The sequence below is a fragment of the Bactrocera dorsalis genome, chromosome 2 (genome assembly GCF_023373825.1).
Source record: "Bactrocera dorsalis isolate Fly_Bdor chromosome 2, ASM2337382v1, whole genome shotgun sequence".
Lineage (NCBI taxonomy): Eukaryota > Metazoa > Arthropoda > Insecta > Diptera > Tephritidae > Bactrocera > Bactrocera dorsalis.
In genome coordinates, this window is record NC_064304.1 from 23,028,506 (window position 1) to 23,044,572 (window position 16,067).

Here is a 16,067-nt window from a genome sequence, read left to right on the forward strand (position 1 = left end):
GAGACCTTAACATGGACGCCTTTATCTGAAAATTCTTACCTAAATCCACCTGTGATAGTGTAAAGCAAAGCGAAGTTACAGCGTTCCGTTGGAAATGGAAGCACTGCCGTAATCTGCGTTTGCAGCTTCTGCTTAGTAATAGTGCGTGAACATAGTAGAGATATAAGGTGGCAAGTTGCGATTTCTCTGGTAAAATTATGGGATGACGTTCATTATAGGTAAGGCTCCAATTGGCAAGCCGACCATTCGCACGAAGTAGAAGTTCCGTATCTATGAATGGATTTAGTACTAAGAGTGAGCTCCTTCTATAAATTGGCTTCGATTCCCTTAGTAATAATATCTAAGGCTTGAGCTCGGAACCACCAACTCAACTTGCCCGTTGTAAATAACCATGAAACCCTATATTGACCGGTTTGTTTTTATTAGAAGACCCCCTGTTAAATACAAAACCCGCCTATTCGCACATAAAACACCTTCGTTTCGTTAGAAAATGTGTAAAACGTTTATTTATCAGCATTTTTTAAATATTTGGAATAATGTTTTGCCTACTCTGTCATTTATTAATTTGACGTAAATGCAATTGTTATGCGCACGCGTACTTTCCTTGCTTAACATTATGTTATTTAATTATCATTTTGCTCGCAGACTGCGTTTTAAACAATTCCATACAAACGAAATTACTGAAAAACATTTTTGAACTTTTTTGTTGATGATATTTTTTTTTGCACCATAACGGTACTACATAATAATGTGTGTGTAAATAATTGATTATTATTGTAATGGTAATTATTGTTGTAAACATGGTTTGCTATTTAAAGCCAAATATATTTTCATTTTGTTTGCCCGTTTTGTTTTTTTTTTGTGTAATCTTTGGCCTACTTATCAACTCACGCCCCGCCACTTCGCCTAGCATACAATAGCCAATCAATCGTATATAAATTTGTTATATTTATATGATAAATTGCAAATTCAAATGCTTTAATACTAGCGTACTGTTTGTATAAATAAATATTTTGTTTGAATTTGAGAGAATTTTTCATTGTTTGTGTATTCCAAGTATTCGTTTCTTGCATATTGTATATTATATTGAACTTTGTGTGTATGCATGTATGTTTTTGTGAACGAAATGCCTACTGCTTAACTAATACATACGAAATATTTTATAAATTCATTAAAGTTTATGCTTATATATGTATGTGTACCTAGCATACCGTTACAATAGTTTATAATATTAGCAATAATAATAATGTTAATAATTAATAATAGTTATAGATAGAGGTTAATAATTAGAGTGGTGTATTCGCTCAATTGTTCGTCATGCTCTGACGCAGTTTGTTCGGATCTTGGTAGTGCGATGAAATCATCGTCGGATGCTGTGGCGGCGGAAAACAGCGCACGTGCTCCACGTTGGAGCCTTCGCCGTCGCCACCCTTCAGATATTTATTGAGTATAGCAAATATTTGTGAGTTTAATACTTGGAAGCGGCGAATGCGATCCACCATACGTTTCAGTTTCTACAAAAGCAAATTTTATAATTTTAATTTAAATTTAATAAAAACAAAATTAAATTTCACTTCGCACTTACAATGCCCTTGACGTCTTCGTCCTTGCCGTCGACGCGTTGTACGCGCAGAATGTGATAGCAAAAATCTAAAGCCTCAAAACGTCGCTGTTGACCCAGCAATACGATCATGGCGCAGCCGGCCCAGTTTAAGCCCTCGCCGAAGAGTTCCTCGATGGTGTACTCAGTGCCGCGTACCGGTATGCAGTAAACAAATTGCAATGCCGACCATAAACGATGGAATTCCGAGCATTCGTCAACGTGTATGATGCCGTTAGCCGGCGGTGGCCCGCTCCAAACGGGATCGTCCAAATAGCTTTTGATGCGGTTCAGTATTACCTCGAAAATGCTCAGGCCACAGCAAAGGCGCTCGCGTGTTAATAAATCGCCTTCACGCGCGATCATCGCTTGCTGGAGGTGTGGAATAATAATAAATAGAAAATTTAAAAAAAATAATAATATTAAACAAACACTCACTTTTGCATTGCCAATTTTTTCCACATTCGACACGATCTGCAGGTTTGCGAATTGCGCCTCGAAACGTTTCTGCTTGGCCTCGGGCTTTTCATTTTCTGCGCGGAGTATTTAATAAAATTGAAAACGCACAAAAAAAGTTGAAGCTTTAAGCAATAAATACCTTTGCAGAACGGACGCGGGAATATATTCTGGAAGAGTGCCGCATGCAGCAGATCACACACTTCTTCCTGCGAGAGCGCCTGCTCGATGAGCAAGCAGAATATAATGCAATTGCCCAGCTCGCGGAAGGACTGGAAAAGATCGGTTTTAGTTTCGGGATACTGCACGATATCGGTCAGATGCGCCTGGTAGTAGCTGAGTACGCCCGGCGAGCCATACTCGCAGCGCGGCAATTTACACGACTTCGGCATAGCGCCCATTAGGGTTTTGGTGAATTGCAGCAGCGTGCCCTGTATTTGCAGCTTCACGATATCTTTTAGTATGATGTCAATAACGACGGCGATGCCCTGGTAGCCGAGCAGCCGACACATGGCGTGGAAGTGTGGCGCACCGATGAAGCCGGTGTACTGGCCGTATTGCGTCGAATAGGCGGCATTTAACTGCTTGGAGCCCCACAGGTAGAAGTGTGCCATTTGCGGCGGCTTCTCGCGTTGTATGGGCTGTGAGGAGGCCAAGTTGACTTTGCTACGTACGAAGCTGGATACAGAGGGCAAATATTATTAGTAAATATTGGAAAATAAATTGAAAAAAAAATAATTAATAATAATAGAAGAACATAAAAAAACAATAAAAAAAAAAATAACTGGAAAAAAATTATTTAAAAAATAATAATTAAAAAATAAATAAAAAAATAATAATTAAAAAAAAAATAAAAAAATAATAATTAAAAAAATAATTAAAAAAAAATAATTAAAAAAAAAAAAATAAATAAAAAAAATTAAAAAAAAAATTAAAAAAAAAATTAAAAAAAAAAATTAAAAAAAAAAAATAAAAAAAAATTAAAAAAAAAAATTAAAAAAAAATAACTAAAAAAAATAATAAAAAATTAACAAAAAAAAAAATTAAAAAAATGACCAATTAAAAAATAATAATTAAAGAAAAAACATTTAACAAAATTTAAAAAATAAAAAAAAAAAATAAATAGATTATGTAAATATGTAAATAAATATTAAAAAAATTATTAAAAAGTGAAAAGGAGAAAAACAAGTACTAAGTAATAGCACTTTAAATTATAATTAAATAAAAATTTAATATTTAGAAGTAAAATTCCTTTAGTAGACACCCTACCGATTGGTGGCCGCATTGTAACAGTAGTTAACCAAAAAGTCATAATTCAATTCCACGAACACATGCAAAGTGATACGCCCATAAGGTGCCAAGACGTTGTGGTTTGCCTCCTTCACCATAGCATCGAAATTATCCAGCGCCAAGTGCTTGCTTAGCAATTTGTGGCAAATGCGGTTAGCCTCCAAAAGGCCCTCAAGTTCCTATGAAAGTAGTAATTTATAATTATCATTTATTTTATTATAATAAATTTCGCTAAGGTATGACGTGTAAAATTACTCACCACAATTCCCGTTATATCATTGCCTTCAAATCGACAGATCGCCAATTCAACACTTTTGTGCATATTTGCATTGATGCGCTGATTTATGAGCTTATTCAAGTCAATGGAACGACCTAGAGGGGACAATCAATAAATTGATATATATTTAATAATTTATTAAAAAAATAAATAAAACAAAAGAAATAATTAAAAAAATTAATTTTTACTAAAAAAAAAAAAATTATTAAAGAAAAATAATTAAATAATTAATTAAAGAAAAATAATTTTTACTAAAAAAAAATATTAAACAAATTTAATCTCTTAAAAATTAAAAATCTTATTTTTTAATATGAAATTATTAATTCTAAAATTATTTTTTTATCTTCATCAATCTAGTAAGTGGAATTAAAATTTTTGTTTTTTTTTAATCTCCATTAACCATACGAAAAATTCGTGGTAACCTATAAGTTCACCATAACTTTAGCTGCTGATAACCTTTATCTGACCACTATTGTATCTATACTGCGTCTACTAACCTAATAATTGCACATGCCGTTGCTTCAGCAGCGTTTCATAGCGATTATTTCGCGGATACGAATGGAAATTAAAGCCGAGCACCTCGCACTCCAAGCGAAAACGTTTGTCCAGAAAGATACTAGAATTAAAAAAGTGACAATAATATTTTTACTTTCTTTACGTTGTGCACATACCTGCCCGCCAATTGCTTATAGTGTGCGAAAATCTGTTCGCTCAACTTATAAACGAATTGATCAAAGCATAAATTGACCTCGGCCTCTACTTCGTCATACAGAAATTGCTTGCGAAACACGGTTAAGGCATAATGTGCCGAATCGTTGTACAAATCCAATGGGTATAGAACGAATCTGCAAATAAATTGTATTATAATAAATATACTATCTGTTTTTACCACAACAACACTCACTCCATCATCGATGGCTCCTTCGTTTGCAATATGTGATCGGTTAATATCCATGGCATAGACATCTCAATCGGGAATTGTATACGCTTCTCCATAGTGATTAGATCTTTGCATTCCTCATTGTGTTGATGCTTCACCATGCACTTGTTCACTTTACGACCCATGGTCATTTCCAAGTAGAACTCACGATACCACAATTGTGAAAGATCGCAGCATTTTTGTAGCGTGTCGCTGAAGTTAAGCAGATAGGTCCAATAGAATGAGGTTTTGTGAAACGTATCGATTTGCATGAGGCAATTGCCATCAATATCTTTGCGCAATGTACGTTTGCCACCGCTTTTATCGGCGATTAGAGACTCCAACATAGTACGCACCATATACAGTTGCGTCGATGATGGACCGACATTCAAGCGTGGCACTTGCACGCGAAAACCACCATCCGGATCCTTCTTACCCTTCGCAGCCGGGTCGTCCGAGGGCTCATGGCCTTTCTGCCAATCGGCAGCGGTCTCACGCACTGACATTATAATACTGCGTATCAAATCCTTTTTGTTCTTCACCGATTTACGCAGTGGTTCACGAAGCGTGAGCTGCACAAAGTCCTGCAGCTCCGCGTATATATTGCGACGTATCGCCTCGCACAGCACCGTCTCGATGCGTGCCATCAGAACCTGAAATATTTGCAAAAATTATGATAGCTAGTATATCAATTGGGGGTTAAGAATACTATATGCGACTACCTGCAAGCCTTTGATCATTGCAATTACTTCGATGAGCGCAAATTTTTCTTCCGAAGTATAATTGTAGCGTGTTGCACGTTCATATTCCTCAGCCTCTACGGGGCATTCTTTATTTTGATGATGATCTGTTGGATGCAAGAGTTTCCACGAGTACAATTCCGTTACAACACTGGTCCACTCGGAGAGCAATTGCAGTCCACGCAGCGCCAAATCAGATGTGGCACGATTTTCAGCATCTGTGGGATTTTCTTTCACTGTCGTAGTGACTTCGTTCGTGTAGCGTGCCAATTCAGAGATGTATTTAACGTGATCTTCACGTATTTGCGGCAAGTGCACCATTAAATCGGCTTGTGGACTAATTGCATTCGAACTGGACAAGGGCCATTTGCTCGAATCGTAATGTTTGCTACGTTTGATGTAATTAAAGGGTGCAATTTGCATATCACCAAATAATGGTACAACTTCCAAATTTTTGAAAATTCGATCTATGCGGTCCAAGCGTATTTTTTTCTTTTGATCCAATTTATTTATATTACAACCATCGCTGTCCATGAGAAAGAGTCCGAAGCCCATTACTTTTACGAGCATATGTTTTTCTTCGGGCGTCAAATACATTTTGGTTTCAAACATGTGCACACAAATGTTTACCACATCCGAGAGCAGATCTTCGTAGCCAATAATTTTTTCGAGTGTATCTTTAACGGTATCTCGTATTTTGTTTTGCGTGGCAAGAAACATGGACAAATTTTGTGACTCCTGCAGCGTGTGTGAATCGGACATCACTTTGAGAAATTGTGCCGCACGTCGATATGTACTGTAGTCATTTTTCACACTCGATTTCATATTTTTCAATTCGTCCAAGACAGCAAACATGTTGATAAATTTGCCCAATGTTAAGAGATAAGCTTCTGATACGAAATCCTTACGCTTTTCTGTATGACACAGACGTTTCACCTCGCCTGAAAATGCTTCTATAGCTTTGCGCTGTGAAATATTAAGGAATTATTTATTACTGTGAGATGTACTTTGTTTATTTATTTACTCACTTGGAAGTACATGAAATTAAGTAATTTGTTTACTTCCGGTGCCAGTACTTCGACCGTCTTTTCATAAATTTCCACACGATTGGGTTGCTCATTGGATTTCGGTTGAGGTATGGCACGCGAGCAGCAGCGCCAAGTATAAAGCATAACAGCATGTTTCTGTCCCTCCTCAAGCAGAACGTTCTGTAAATAAATAAGTTAAAATGTTTTTTGATTACAATTATATGTGCATATGTATGTATATATGTTACTCACAAGATTAGCATGAGTTGTCGCTTCTTCAATATATTTTGCTATACCCGTTACAAATCCATTGCGATCTTCAAAGTTTGTGTCAAAATTGGCTTTATAGATGATTGAACAAGGTTGCGCCTCAATACAGGGCTGCTCATCGGGCAGCGACAGCTCGTCGAGTACTTCCACATTGGATAGCGCATCGGCCAATGTGATCTTTTCCGTCATTTTGCAAAGTAATTTACACTGCAACGAATTTAGAATGCAAATGAAAATATTAATGCGATGATGCAAGCATTGATGCTGTGCTCATTGTATGCAACAACTGCAAGTGCAAAAATCATCGATTGGAAACTGGGCGGGTCTCGCGTCGGCCAGCGAGACAAGTGTTTATATTACTGTTGCACGCTTTGATCTGCCTTATTTTTGCTTATGCTTTTAACGTGGCGCACATGGTACAATGGGAAACTGAACTTCAATGGTTAACACACACTTTTCATTATGTTTTGTTAACTTTTACTCACATTAAATTTTCTAAATTGTTATTTATTTACGCGACTGCCATTTGATGTGTAAGCACAAACTGATAATTTTTTGACGTGCACAACACACACACTTACAATAAGAAAATTGTCAAATTGGAAATGTCATTTATCAGACAATGCCTGTGTTCATTGCACACTACATTACACTGAGAGTAACGGGTGATTGTCATTCCACTTAGTGTAATTTGAAATGAAAAATAATTTGGAAATCCTTCCTAATTTAGAAGGAAAATTAAAAAATCTTATTGTTTAAAAAACTAATAATTCTCATTATTGCAAATAAAGCTATTAATAAGTAAATAAATTACTGTTGTTTAATAATTAAAATAATGTTAATCGATTACTAAGGGTGAATAATCACAACGTGCAGTGAGTACTGCCAGTTTACGCACTTACATATCGAATATACTACTGAATACTGGCATACTTTTAGGATCACATTGTCGATTTATTCACTCGTGTTTTTCTCGCCTGCATTTGCTGCAAAAACTGAAAACAAGCAACTCAATCTCATTAATCCTACCAATTAAACACGTATCCTTTACCCCCAAACATCCAGAGACTTAATGCAATATCATTTACAAGGCTCAGTTATAAATTTAAGTGAAGTATAATATCGCAAGATACTAGAGATAAGTGAAAAGATGGCGAAAAACAAAAGTACTGTCTACCTTGGCTTTGAGGATGAGGAAATTACCAGCAAACATGGATCCATATTAAATAGCACAGTGAATAAAATCGGTGGAACACCTGTGAGTATTAAACTAATATGGTAAACTTAGCACCTATTATATTAAAAAGTTTGTTAAAGTAATACAAAACATCAGCATAAAGTGACAGATTTTTATCACTTGCAATGCCACTTCCGTTCTGTCGCCGCAGGCTCCGCTGTAATGCGACATGATGCGCAATGCTGACGCATCTATTGAAGAGTTAATTAAAATTGATTTTTCTTTATTACCAATATACTTATATACTTTTCATCTCATTCATAAAGGATTGGCCCACTGGTGAGATAAAAGTGCCTTCGTGTCCGCTCTGTGGCACAGCACGTCCATTGATCGTACAACTTTATGCCCCCTTGGAGCAGTCCAAATTTCACCGTACTCTGTATGTATTTGCATGTTTGAATCCGGCTTGTTCCCAAGATTGTAAGAGTTGGCTGTGCATTCGTACGCAGCATTTGGACACACCAAGTGAGGCAGAATTAATAAATGCAGTGCCTCCACCTCTGACAGCCGGTGGAGGTGGTGGAAAGAAAAAGAAAAATTATAAACAGGCGGCAAACGCAATGCAACCGCAAAAAATTGCTTGGTGCAGCGGTGCAGATGACTGGGGTGAGACTGTGGAGGAGAGTTGCACAGTGGCCGACAGTGGCGTAGAGCGTATGGATACAGGTGCTGATGAATTACAACATCAGAATGAAGAAAACGGCAATGTGGTTGGCAAAAATGATAACTCACCCACGCGTGCTGTGCATTTACCACGTGCAACCGACTCGGGTAATAGTGATGCTGATGAGGATGAGGATGACGATGAGAGCAATTCAATGGATAACGAACTGGTTTATGGCTTTGGCCAGCTAGATATGCATTCACCACAAAATGCTGCTGAGGATCCCAATGCTAATTGTGCGGCTGGCAATGCGGCAGCCGCAGCTGCTGTGGAAGGCGGTGCGATGATGGGATTTGGCGGCGCTACCGCTACCATCTGCGCCGAAATCGAGGGCGCTGAAACGGATGTGGTGCTGGTGGAGACACCTGTAAAGCCTGAACGTGACTTGATTGCACTTTTGAAACATACTGCAACACCTGCGGCGCTTGGTCCACTCGCCAAAATTTCCGATGTCACTATAAAACCATTCTTTATCGCAGTGGATATGGAGCAGCGCCATAAACGTGGTGAATATGAAAACTATTGTGGCGCGCTATCAGCGGATCATATACGTGAACTATACCAGGAGTATAAGCGGCAGGACGAGGCGGCACATTCTCCGAATGGTGCTGGCGCAATTGGTGGTGGTGTTGCTGCTGCCGGTGATGATCAGGAGGCCTATGAGAAAGCTTTACCAGCACATGGTGATATAATTTTCCATCAATTCGTTAGTGTCATACAGGAAAACCCAGGACAAATCATTAGGTATTCAACTTATTAGTGTTGAATTAACATTTTCTTTAATATTTTGTATATATTTAAGGTATTCACGTGATACACTACCCCTCTTGATGGGTCCACTATCCGAACCAATACCAAAGTGCGTCAACTGCAATGGCGAAACCATATGTGAGATCCAAATTCTGTCTACACTCATACCAAAGTTGCGTTTGGCGCAAAACAGCGAACCGGCACCCATAGAATATGGCAACGTTTTGGTATTTACATGCCTAAAATGCTGTTGGGATACACCAGACAAAATGCGCTACGAGCGTGTTATCGTACAAGCCGAACAATAAGTTGGCGTCGAAGTAAACTCGTGAAGATTCTTGAATAGCTCATTGTGGATCCTAATAACTAGCGGAATGCTTGATTTTATTTGTGAATTCCTTAGGTTTAGCTTACAATTAAACTAACTAAAGTACCCGTATTTAGGTCGGACGACATATTACAATGAAACTATTGAAACGTTAAATTACGAAAGTATGTACCTAGATGCGTTTACAAAGTGAAACTACTTCAATTAAAAATCTTATAAACACCCTCTACATGCATACATTTAGTGTAGTATATATATAAATACTATGTATATTAGTCCACGTTGCTACAACGAACGCAGGACCTTTTAAAATAGCAAAAGAAAAAATATGAGCAAACAAAAAGCTTATTTACCAGTTGAAAGTTTTAAATTATAACCAGCAGCAATTTCAGTAAAGATCATTGTAGCATAAAATTTAAGAATAATGTAAAAATAATTTCAGAAATGATTAGATAATAGGTTTCTCTCAGCGAGTTAGTTTTAGGAACAAAGCGAAGCTTGTCAATTTTAATAATCTATTTCAAATCAAATAAAACTAACGACTTTCGAATTAATATTTTTTATGTCTCCTACTCTCTACACATTTAAAGCCGTTTCTTTTTATTAAAAAGTGTTTGTACACACAAAGCAATTTCGGGAAGTAAATCCAAACTTTAAAGCAATGTATTTAAGAGTATTTCATTTATAAGGTACATAAATTGTATACTATTTATGCATTTATTTATTGTTGTATAGTTAATTTATGAATTTACATAGTTTTATTATTTATAGTTGTTGTTTTTTAAGACAATCTTATTATATTAGTTTTAAAGCAAAAAGTTATAATAATTTTCAAAAAGCTAAACTAATAAATAAATTTAGAACGTAATGCACGAAGACTATGAAATGAAGTGGTAATAAAAGACGAGAAACTGAAAACGAATGGATTTTTTGTACAGTGGCGCTAAGGAATAGTGCGTAAGACTACCGAGGCAGTGTTGGAGAGAGTGGAAGATCGGGTATAATTCTTCCGGCCCCCTAGTTCTCCGGGCGTCAAAAAAAAAAAAAATTCCATGCAAGAACTTGAGTTGGGTCGTTTAGTTCGTAAGGTAGTTTTATTTAACTCAAAAATACCTGCTAGTTGACTGCATAACAGTCTGCAGACGGAGGACCAAGGCCCTTGGATCCACGTTTCCAAATAAGGATCACATCGCCTCACTACTTAGCAGTATATTTGAATTTATCGACATGCTGTGGCTAGGTGGGTCGTTGTCACTTAGGAGACGGCTCAGTAGATCTTAGGTCGCGAAACAATCCTCATCTATTTATCTTATCTTTTCTTAGGGCAGCTATATGCTAGAATGGTCCGATATCGGGGATTTCAATCAAGATTTCAAAAACTTAAGGTCTAATTCGCATAGATACAAAGAGAGAACAAGTCTAAAGCGACTCAGGTCATCGTGCTGATTATTTATATATGTATGTATATATATTTCTTATATTATAGCAAATTTAATATACCACAAACACAAAACAACTTATTATTTATGAAACATTGACTTTATTTTATAATTATATTTCCATTAGCAACTAAAAAAGCTTTTCATATTTGTGTTAGCTGTTTTAAATTTGTATTTCTCATTTCTTTTTATATTATTACTATATTAAAATTTTACAACCGTTTGCACAAAAAAACTGACGTTTACATATACTTACATACATATATTACGTTTACCATATACATATACATATTTTATAAATTTATTTAATAACTAGCAGTTTGTAGTTTACCGAGCTCATTAAGAAAATCACAAAAGGAATTTAAATGCATTATGCCAGTTATATCTTAATTAATTAAAATTAGCTGTGTGTAAATGAAAAGTAAAAACTTCGTTGCTAAGCAGATGTGTAAAAACGCCGGAAATTTTATTTCAAATAATGCTTAGCTGTGCTGAGCGAAAGAGCTTAGCATCAATCAAACATCCATTTTATGTAGTAACCTACATTAGGGTTTTAAAAAACTGCTGCAATTAATTTTATTCTTGTTTTGCCTTTTATTATCGGTGTCTACGATGATCGTAATGTTGCCATTTGCGATGATTCAGTTTAGTAAAGTCGTCGCAATCATTTGCAATATCGCGCAGGTACTTCGAAAGCTTGACAAGTTCTTTGTCAGTATGTCGACTTATATGTGCCTGGCGGAAGGGTCGTACACGTAAACCTGAACGAGGATTCATTAGAAAGTTACGTTGTATATCATCGAACATGATGGTATTTTTGGCACTATATTGCGGATATTGGCCCCAAATTAGACCGAGCGGTTTCACATCTACGACACCACGTTCAATCGTATATACTGAAATCATGGCAGTAGAGTCCAAGTAGAACATTATTTTGTAATTGGGATTGTTGCTGACACCCAGCAATTTCATTTTTTCCTCAATCCAACGCATACCAGTTGCCGACCATATAACAATATCATAATTTTCGTAACTAGATTCCAGAAATTCATGTAAATATGGTCGCATTAGCTCCGAGGCATTTTCGGCGGGAGATCGATGATCGAATAAGGTGTAATCAATATCAAGTACAAGCAAACGCTTCCCTTCCCTTGGCGGGTTAAGCTCAGTTATTTTATATTCTCTAACGCGCCGTTGTACTTTCGCCAAGTAAACGGGCGATTTCTCTACCAAATCCTCTTCTTCGGCTACATCAAAATCATCTATCACCTCGGCAATATCATCGGGCAGTTGACATGCAATCTCTATAGCAGCCTCAGTCGAGCCTACCATCATTAGTTTGAAGTTGGGTTTCAACTCCAAGTCACAAATTTTGGTATCATCAGGCGCCACTTTGTTTTCTGCATATAATAATTACAAACCGTTATATGTTTGTCATATTTTTGGTGCATAATGCATAACGGACATGACGGTGTTTAACCTACCTTTATACTTGAGATTTATCAATTTTTGCCGCTCCGGTCTCACCTGTGTGAGTTTGAAGATTTCATGGCGCAGCACAGCCACAGTATCCTGATCGGTTAAATCTGTAATTGGATATTCTTTGCCAGCCCATTTTACAATGATCGAAGCTTGGAGTATTTCACTAACTTTTTTGGAAGTTGACGGTTCTGGCTCGGTTGCCATTGCGAAGTGCAATTTTATGCGAATTCGGAGCGCCGGGTAGAAATACAAATCCACAACAGAGGAACAAAAGAAACAAATAGGGTTACCGTGATTTGCACACATTGAGAGCCGTACCAATAGGACATTCTCCTAAGTATATTTAGCTTCATTTAAAACAAATCTGTTTGTTTAATTGAATTGTGTTCTAAACTTCATTAGGATCTTTTATTTTTTAAATTTTATTTTAAATTTAAAATAAAGCTTATTCGAATTATTATATTATTATGTATATGAGGAGAGTTTTAAATTTGAACGAAATGTTAAGACATTTTTTAAATTCCCTGAAAGTGTAGTCACTGTCGGCTTTTCGCGCAACAATCGGGGCTGTCAGCTGTTAGCAAAGTTGTCGACGTCAATATATTTGTTGTTTTGTTTTGATCACACCGTAAATAGCCATTTTGATGTAATCGAATTCCGGAAAAGAGTGTAAAGAAATTTTATGCGATGGATTCAACCATAACCGGAGAACAATTTACCGCTTATAAAACACAAGTGCAACAATTGTAAAGTGTGGGAATCCTGAAGGAGTCAAGGACACAAGAAGCCGAGTACATAGATGCATGTACTTATACGTACTTAATAGTGAAAATTGCAAATGCGCATTTGAAAAGCGCAGGTGAAAAGAACCGAACTTTTGACAAAATTTATTTAAATATTAAAATATTCCTTAATATAATATATAAACGTGTTTTAAACATTTAAGAAACTACAGTGCATTGTTCTCTATAAAGCCAACAAAAATTTTGGTGCTCAAAAAAATATTAAAGAATTTATCTTTGAATAAAGTCGGCTATTTTTGCAAGTGAAGTGTTCTGTATCTTTTAACCTTGACATTGATTGCCCGAAGCCTATAATGGCCAATTGCTTTGTGATTACGCCTAAAGTGTCGCCGGTTCTATATCTCTTCACCGCCAAGTTCTCCAACGTGTCAGCTATCGTAGCCGCCGCTGCGTGCGATATTTTACAATTTAAGTTGAAGTGCCGCCGCCTCCTGGTGTCCGCAGTGTGCCAACAATATTCGCGACCTTTCATCATACGATACAGCGACCGTGAACTAGCCGAACACGCCTAAATTGCAAGCGCAACTTGTGTTCAAGCAGTTCGAACGCCATAATTTCATATTTAACCAAAATAAAAGTATTAAGAAAAATATTAATACAAAACAGTGTGCAAAAAAACAAATAAATTTATATTGGTACCCGCATAATTTCACAACCTAATCAGCGGTGCGTAAGCCGATAGTCTCTTCTTCTTAGCGCGCACAGATAAGGTATGTAAAACATAGACAATACACATGTTATTTATTTTCAATGAGTCTTTTTGCTTATTAGTGTACAAATAATCATGTCGAAACCGGTACCAATACTTGGTGGAGAAGAGGATAATGTGAGCCGACAACCGTCAATTGTATCGCAACCGTCAGCAGAAATGAATGACATGGATTCGCCATTACATACATTTTCTACCGACATACGCGTGGAGCTGGAAGAGTTTCGTGACAATTGGCAACGTGAGCTGAAGGGTCAGAGTGAAACTGTAACATCTAAAAGAACCGTAGAGCAAAAGCAACAGCTGGCCAATAATGTCACCGATGTTGATCAGCATAAGCTGGCAGAAAATCTATTCCGCAGTGCCGTGGAGCTAGAACAGCGAGGCAAGGTTTATGATGCTGTGCCACTATACCGAAAAGCTGTGCAAATCGTGCCGGACATTGAATTCAAATATTATGAATTACAGAAGAAAAAGTCTACAGCCGCTTCAAGCGGTAATAACGCTGACGGTATTCGTTTGTTAGAATCTGTGCAAGCAAAAGAAAATGCAGATGAAATAGCAGATAATGAAGAGATCATTGAAGATTTATATGAGAAGTTTCAATTGGACTTGGCAGGTGCCGGTGGACGTTTACTACAGAGCAGCCGTGATCCGAGTGTAATTAGCACGGAAACACATATTTCTGAATTACCGCCGGAAATATTGTTGTACATCTTACGTTGGGTTGTATCGGCGCAGTTGGATATGCATTCGCTGGAGCAATGCGCTACTGTCTGCAAGGGACTGTATTTGTGTGCGCGCGATGAGGAGCTGTGGCGCTTAGCGTGTGCCAAGTAAGCCATGAAATTAAAAATGTATATCACAATAGTAACCTCATATTTTTAACAGAGTGTGGGGTGTAAATCTTGGCTCATTGGGTGAACCCATTAGCCGGTCAGCCGAACATCTAACAGAGACTACAGACACAACACCCATTGTGTACACATCGTGGCGTCAAATGTTCATCATGCGCGAGCGTGTTATTTTTAATGGTTGCTACATAAGCAAGACAACCTATTTGCGCATGGGCGAGAACAGCTTCCAAGATCAATACTATCGTCCCGTGCAGCTGGTTGAATATTATCGCTATGTACGATTTTTAGGGGATGGACGTGTGCTCATGATGACCAGTGCCGATGAGCCAGCACAGGGTGTGAATAAGCTGAAGAATGTGCATCAATTGCGCCCGGAAGTGCTCTGTGGCCATTATCGACTCTACGGTGACACTATAACTATTATGCTAAAGAAACAACAACAACAACAGTCACATGGTAACCAGCATCAATATGCGCGTCATCGTCGCGGTAGCATGGCTATATTCAACGATGAGCCAAATTGTACAAAATATTGTATTGAATTTCGTATAACAAATACGACAAAGCGCAAATATGCACGTCTGCTATGGGTACACTATTCCGTAGTGCAAACGCGTAATAAAGTGGAGACTTCGTCACAGTTTGAGTTGACGCAGTCAAAGTATCCACCGCTGTGGTTCTCGCCGGTTCGCAGCTACCATTTGGATACCGATGCACCGCTCGCTTAAAAGCGCAACTTAAAAACAGTTGTGTATCCAGAATAATTAAGTACTTAAAGATTTTCTGCGTACAAACATACACAGTCGTAATATATACTTATAATACAAAATATTATTTAATTAAAATTAGTACTGCTTAAATTACAAAAAAAAACTAAGAAGGAGAATATGCAGGCGCTGAACGGTTGCTATATATGGTATACTAAGTATATAATACTATATTTACTAATACATACAAACTTTTTTGTAGAGGCTAGTCCTTTAAGCTTGAATACATGGAATTTTCTAATTTTAAATATGGCGCTCTTAAGTCTGGATTTTAGTTTCCTATTGGCTGTTAATACAAAATATTCAAATAATAAAATTATCACATAACCTAAAATTGCTGGGCTCGAACAATTTTTGTGTTGCAGAAAAAGAGCAAAGAGGTAAATATTTGTAAAAAACAAACCACAAAAATGTTAACTGCAGTTGATTGAAGTTATAATATCCTTCACAA

The 16,067-nt window shown here is 37.1% G+C and overlaps 4 protein-coding genes across 4 annotated transcripts; 2 read left to right on the top strand and 2 right to left on the bottom strand.

Moving 5' to 3' along the window:
* Positions 1-788: 788 nt before the first annotated feature.
* On the bottom strand, positions 789-7,145 carry LOC105230997 (cytoplasmic FMR1-interacting protein). Its single transcript, XM_011212064.4, has 13 exons — positions 7,066-7,145; positions 6,563-6,787; positions 6,311-6,490; positions 5,265-6,248; positions 4,528-5,195; positions 4,295-4,468; positions 4,121-4,239; positions 3,606-3,718; positions 3,326-3,525; positions 2,199-2,734; positions 2,039-2,133; positions 1,586-1,972; positions 789-1,514 (listed from the first exon to the last, which is right to left on the bottom strand). The coding sequence occupies exons 2-13, from the start codon at positions 6,767-6,769 to the stop codon at positions 1,305-1,307; spliced, it is 3,873 nt and encodes a 1,290-aa protein (XP_011210366.1). The 5' UTR covers positions 6,770-6,787; positions 7,066-7,145; the 3' UTR covers positions 789-1,304.
* Positions 7,146-7,490: 345 nt separating this feature from the next.
* On the top strand, positions 7,491-10,113 carry LOC105230998 (programmed cell death protein 2-like). The gene is made up of 3 exons (XM_011212065.4): positions 7,491-7,838; positions 8,084-9,225; positions 9,284-10,113. The coding sequence occupies exons 1-3, from the start codon at positions 7,731-7,733 to the stop codon at positions 9,537-9,539; spliced, it is 1,506 nt and encodes a 501-aa protein (XP_011210367.2). The 5' UTR covers positions 7,491-7,730; the 3' UTR covers positions 9,540-10,113.
* A 963-nt stretch (positions 10,114-11,076) lies between these two features.
* Positions 11,077-13,016, bottom strand: LOC105230999 (ubiquitin-like domain-containing CTD phosphatase 1). Its single transcript, XM_011212066.4, has 2 exons — positions 12,483-13,016; positions 11,077-12,398 (listed from the first exon to the last, which is right to left on the bottom strand). Exons 1-2 carry the CDS (start codon positions 12,784-12,786, stop codon positions 11,596-11,598), a joined length of 1,107 nt encoding a protein of 368 aa, XP_011210368.2. The 5' UTR covers positions 12,787-13,016; the 3' UTR covers positions 11,077-11,595.
* Positions 13,017-13,120: 104 nt separating this feature from the next.
* Positions 13,121-15,697, top strand: LOC105231001 (F-box only protein 9). Its single transcript, XM_011212067.4, has 3 exons — positions 13,121-13,993; positions 14,055-14,828; positions 14,884-15,697. The coding sequence occupies exons 2-3, from the start codon at positions 14,068-14,070 to the stop codon at positions 15,575-15,577; spliced, it is 1,455 nt and encodes a 484-aa protein (XP_011210369.2). The 5' UTR covers positions 13,121-13,993; positions 14,055-14,067; the 3' UTR covers positions 15,578-15,697.
* Positions 15,698-16,067: the final 370 nt, after the last annotated feature.

Bases quoted from the DNA above. Each gene is read 5' to 3' on its own strand.
- LOC105231001 (XM_011212067.4), top strand. From the start codon at position 14,068: ATGTCGAAACCGGTACCAATACTTGGTGGAGAAGAGGATAATGTGAGC. The intron at 14,829-14,883 runs GTAAGCCATGAA...TATTTTTAACAG, and splicing joins TGGCGCTTAGCGTGTGCCAA to AGTGTGGGGTGTAAATCTTG.
- LOC105230998 (XM_011212065.4), top strand. From the start codon at position 7,731: ATGGCGAAAAACAAAAGTACTGTCTACCTTGGCTTTGAGGATGAGGAA. The intron at 7,839-8,083 runs GTGAGTATTAAA...TCATTCATAAAG, and splicing joins ATAAAATCGGTGGAACACCT to GATTGGCCCACTGGTGAGAT. The intron at 9,226-9,283 runs GTATTCAACTTA...TATATATTTAAG, and splicing joins AACCCAGGACAAATCATTAG to GTATTCACGTGATACACTAC.
- LOC105230997 (XM_011212064.4), bottom strand. From the start codon at position 6,769: ATGACGGAAAAGATCACATTGGCCGATGCGCTATCCAATGTGGAAGTA. The intron at 3,526-3,605 runs GTGAGTAATTTT...CTACTTTCATAG, and splicing joins ATGATATAACGGGAATTGTG to GAACTTGAGGGCCTTTTGGA. The intron at 2,735-3,325 runs GTAGGGTGTCTA...CTCTGTATCCAG, and splicing joins TACAATGCGGCCACCAATCG to CTTCGTACGTAGCAAAGTCA.
- LOC105230999 (XM_011212066.4), bottom strand. From the start codon at position 12,786: ATGTGTGCAAATCACGGTAACCCTATTTGTTTCTTTTGTTCCTCTGTT. The intron at 12,399-12,482 runs GTAGGTTAAACA...TATTATATGCAG, and splicing joins GATAAATCTCAAGTATAAAG to AAAACAAAGTGGCGCCTGAT.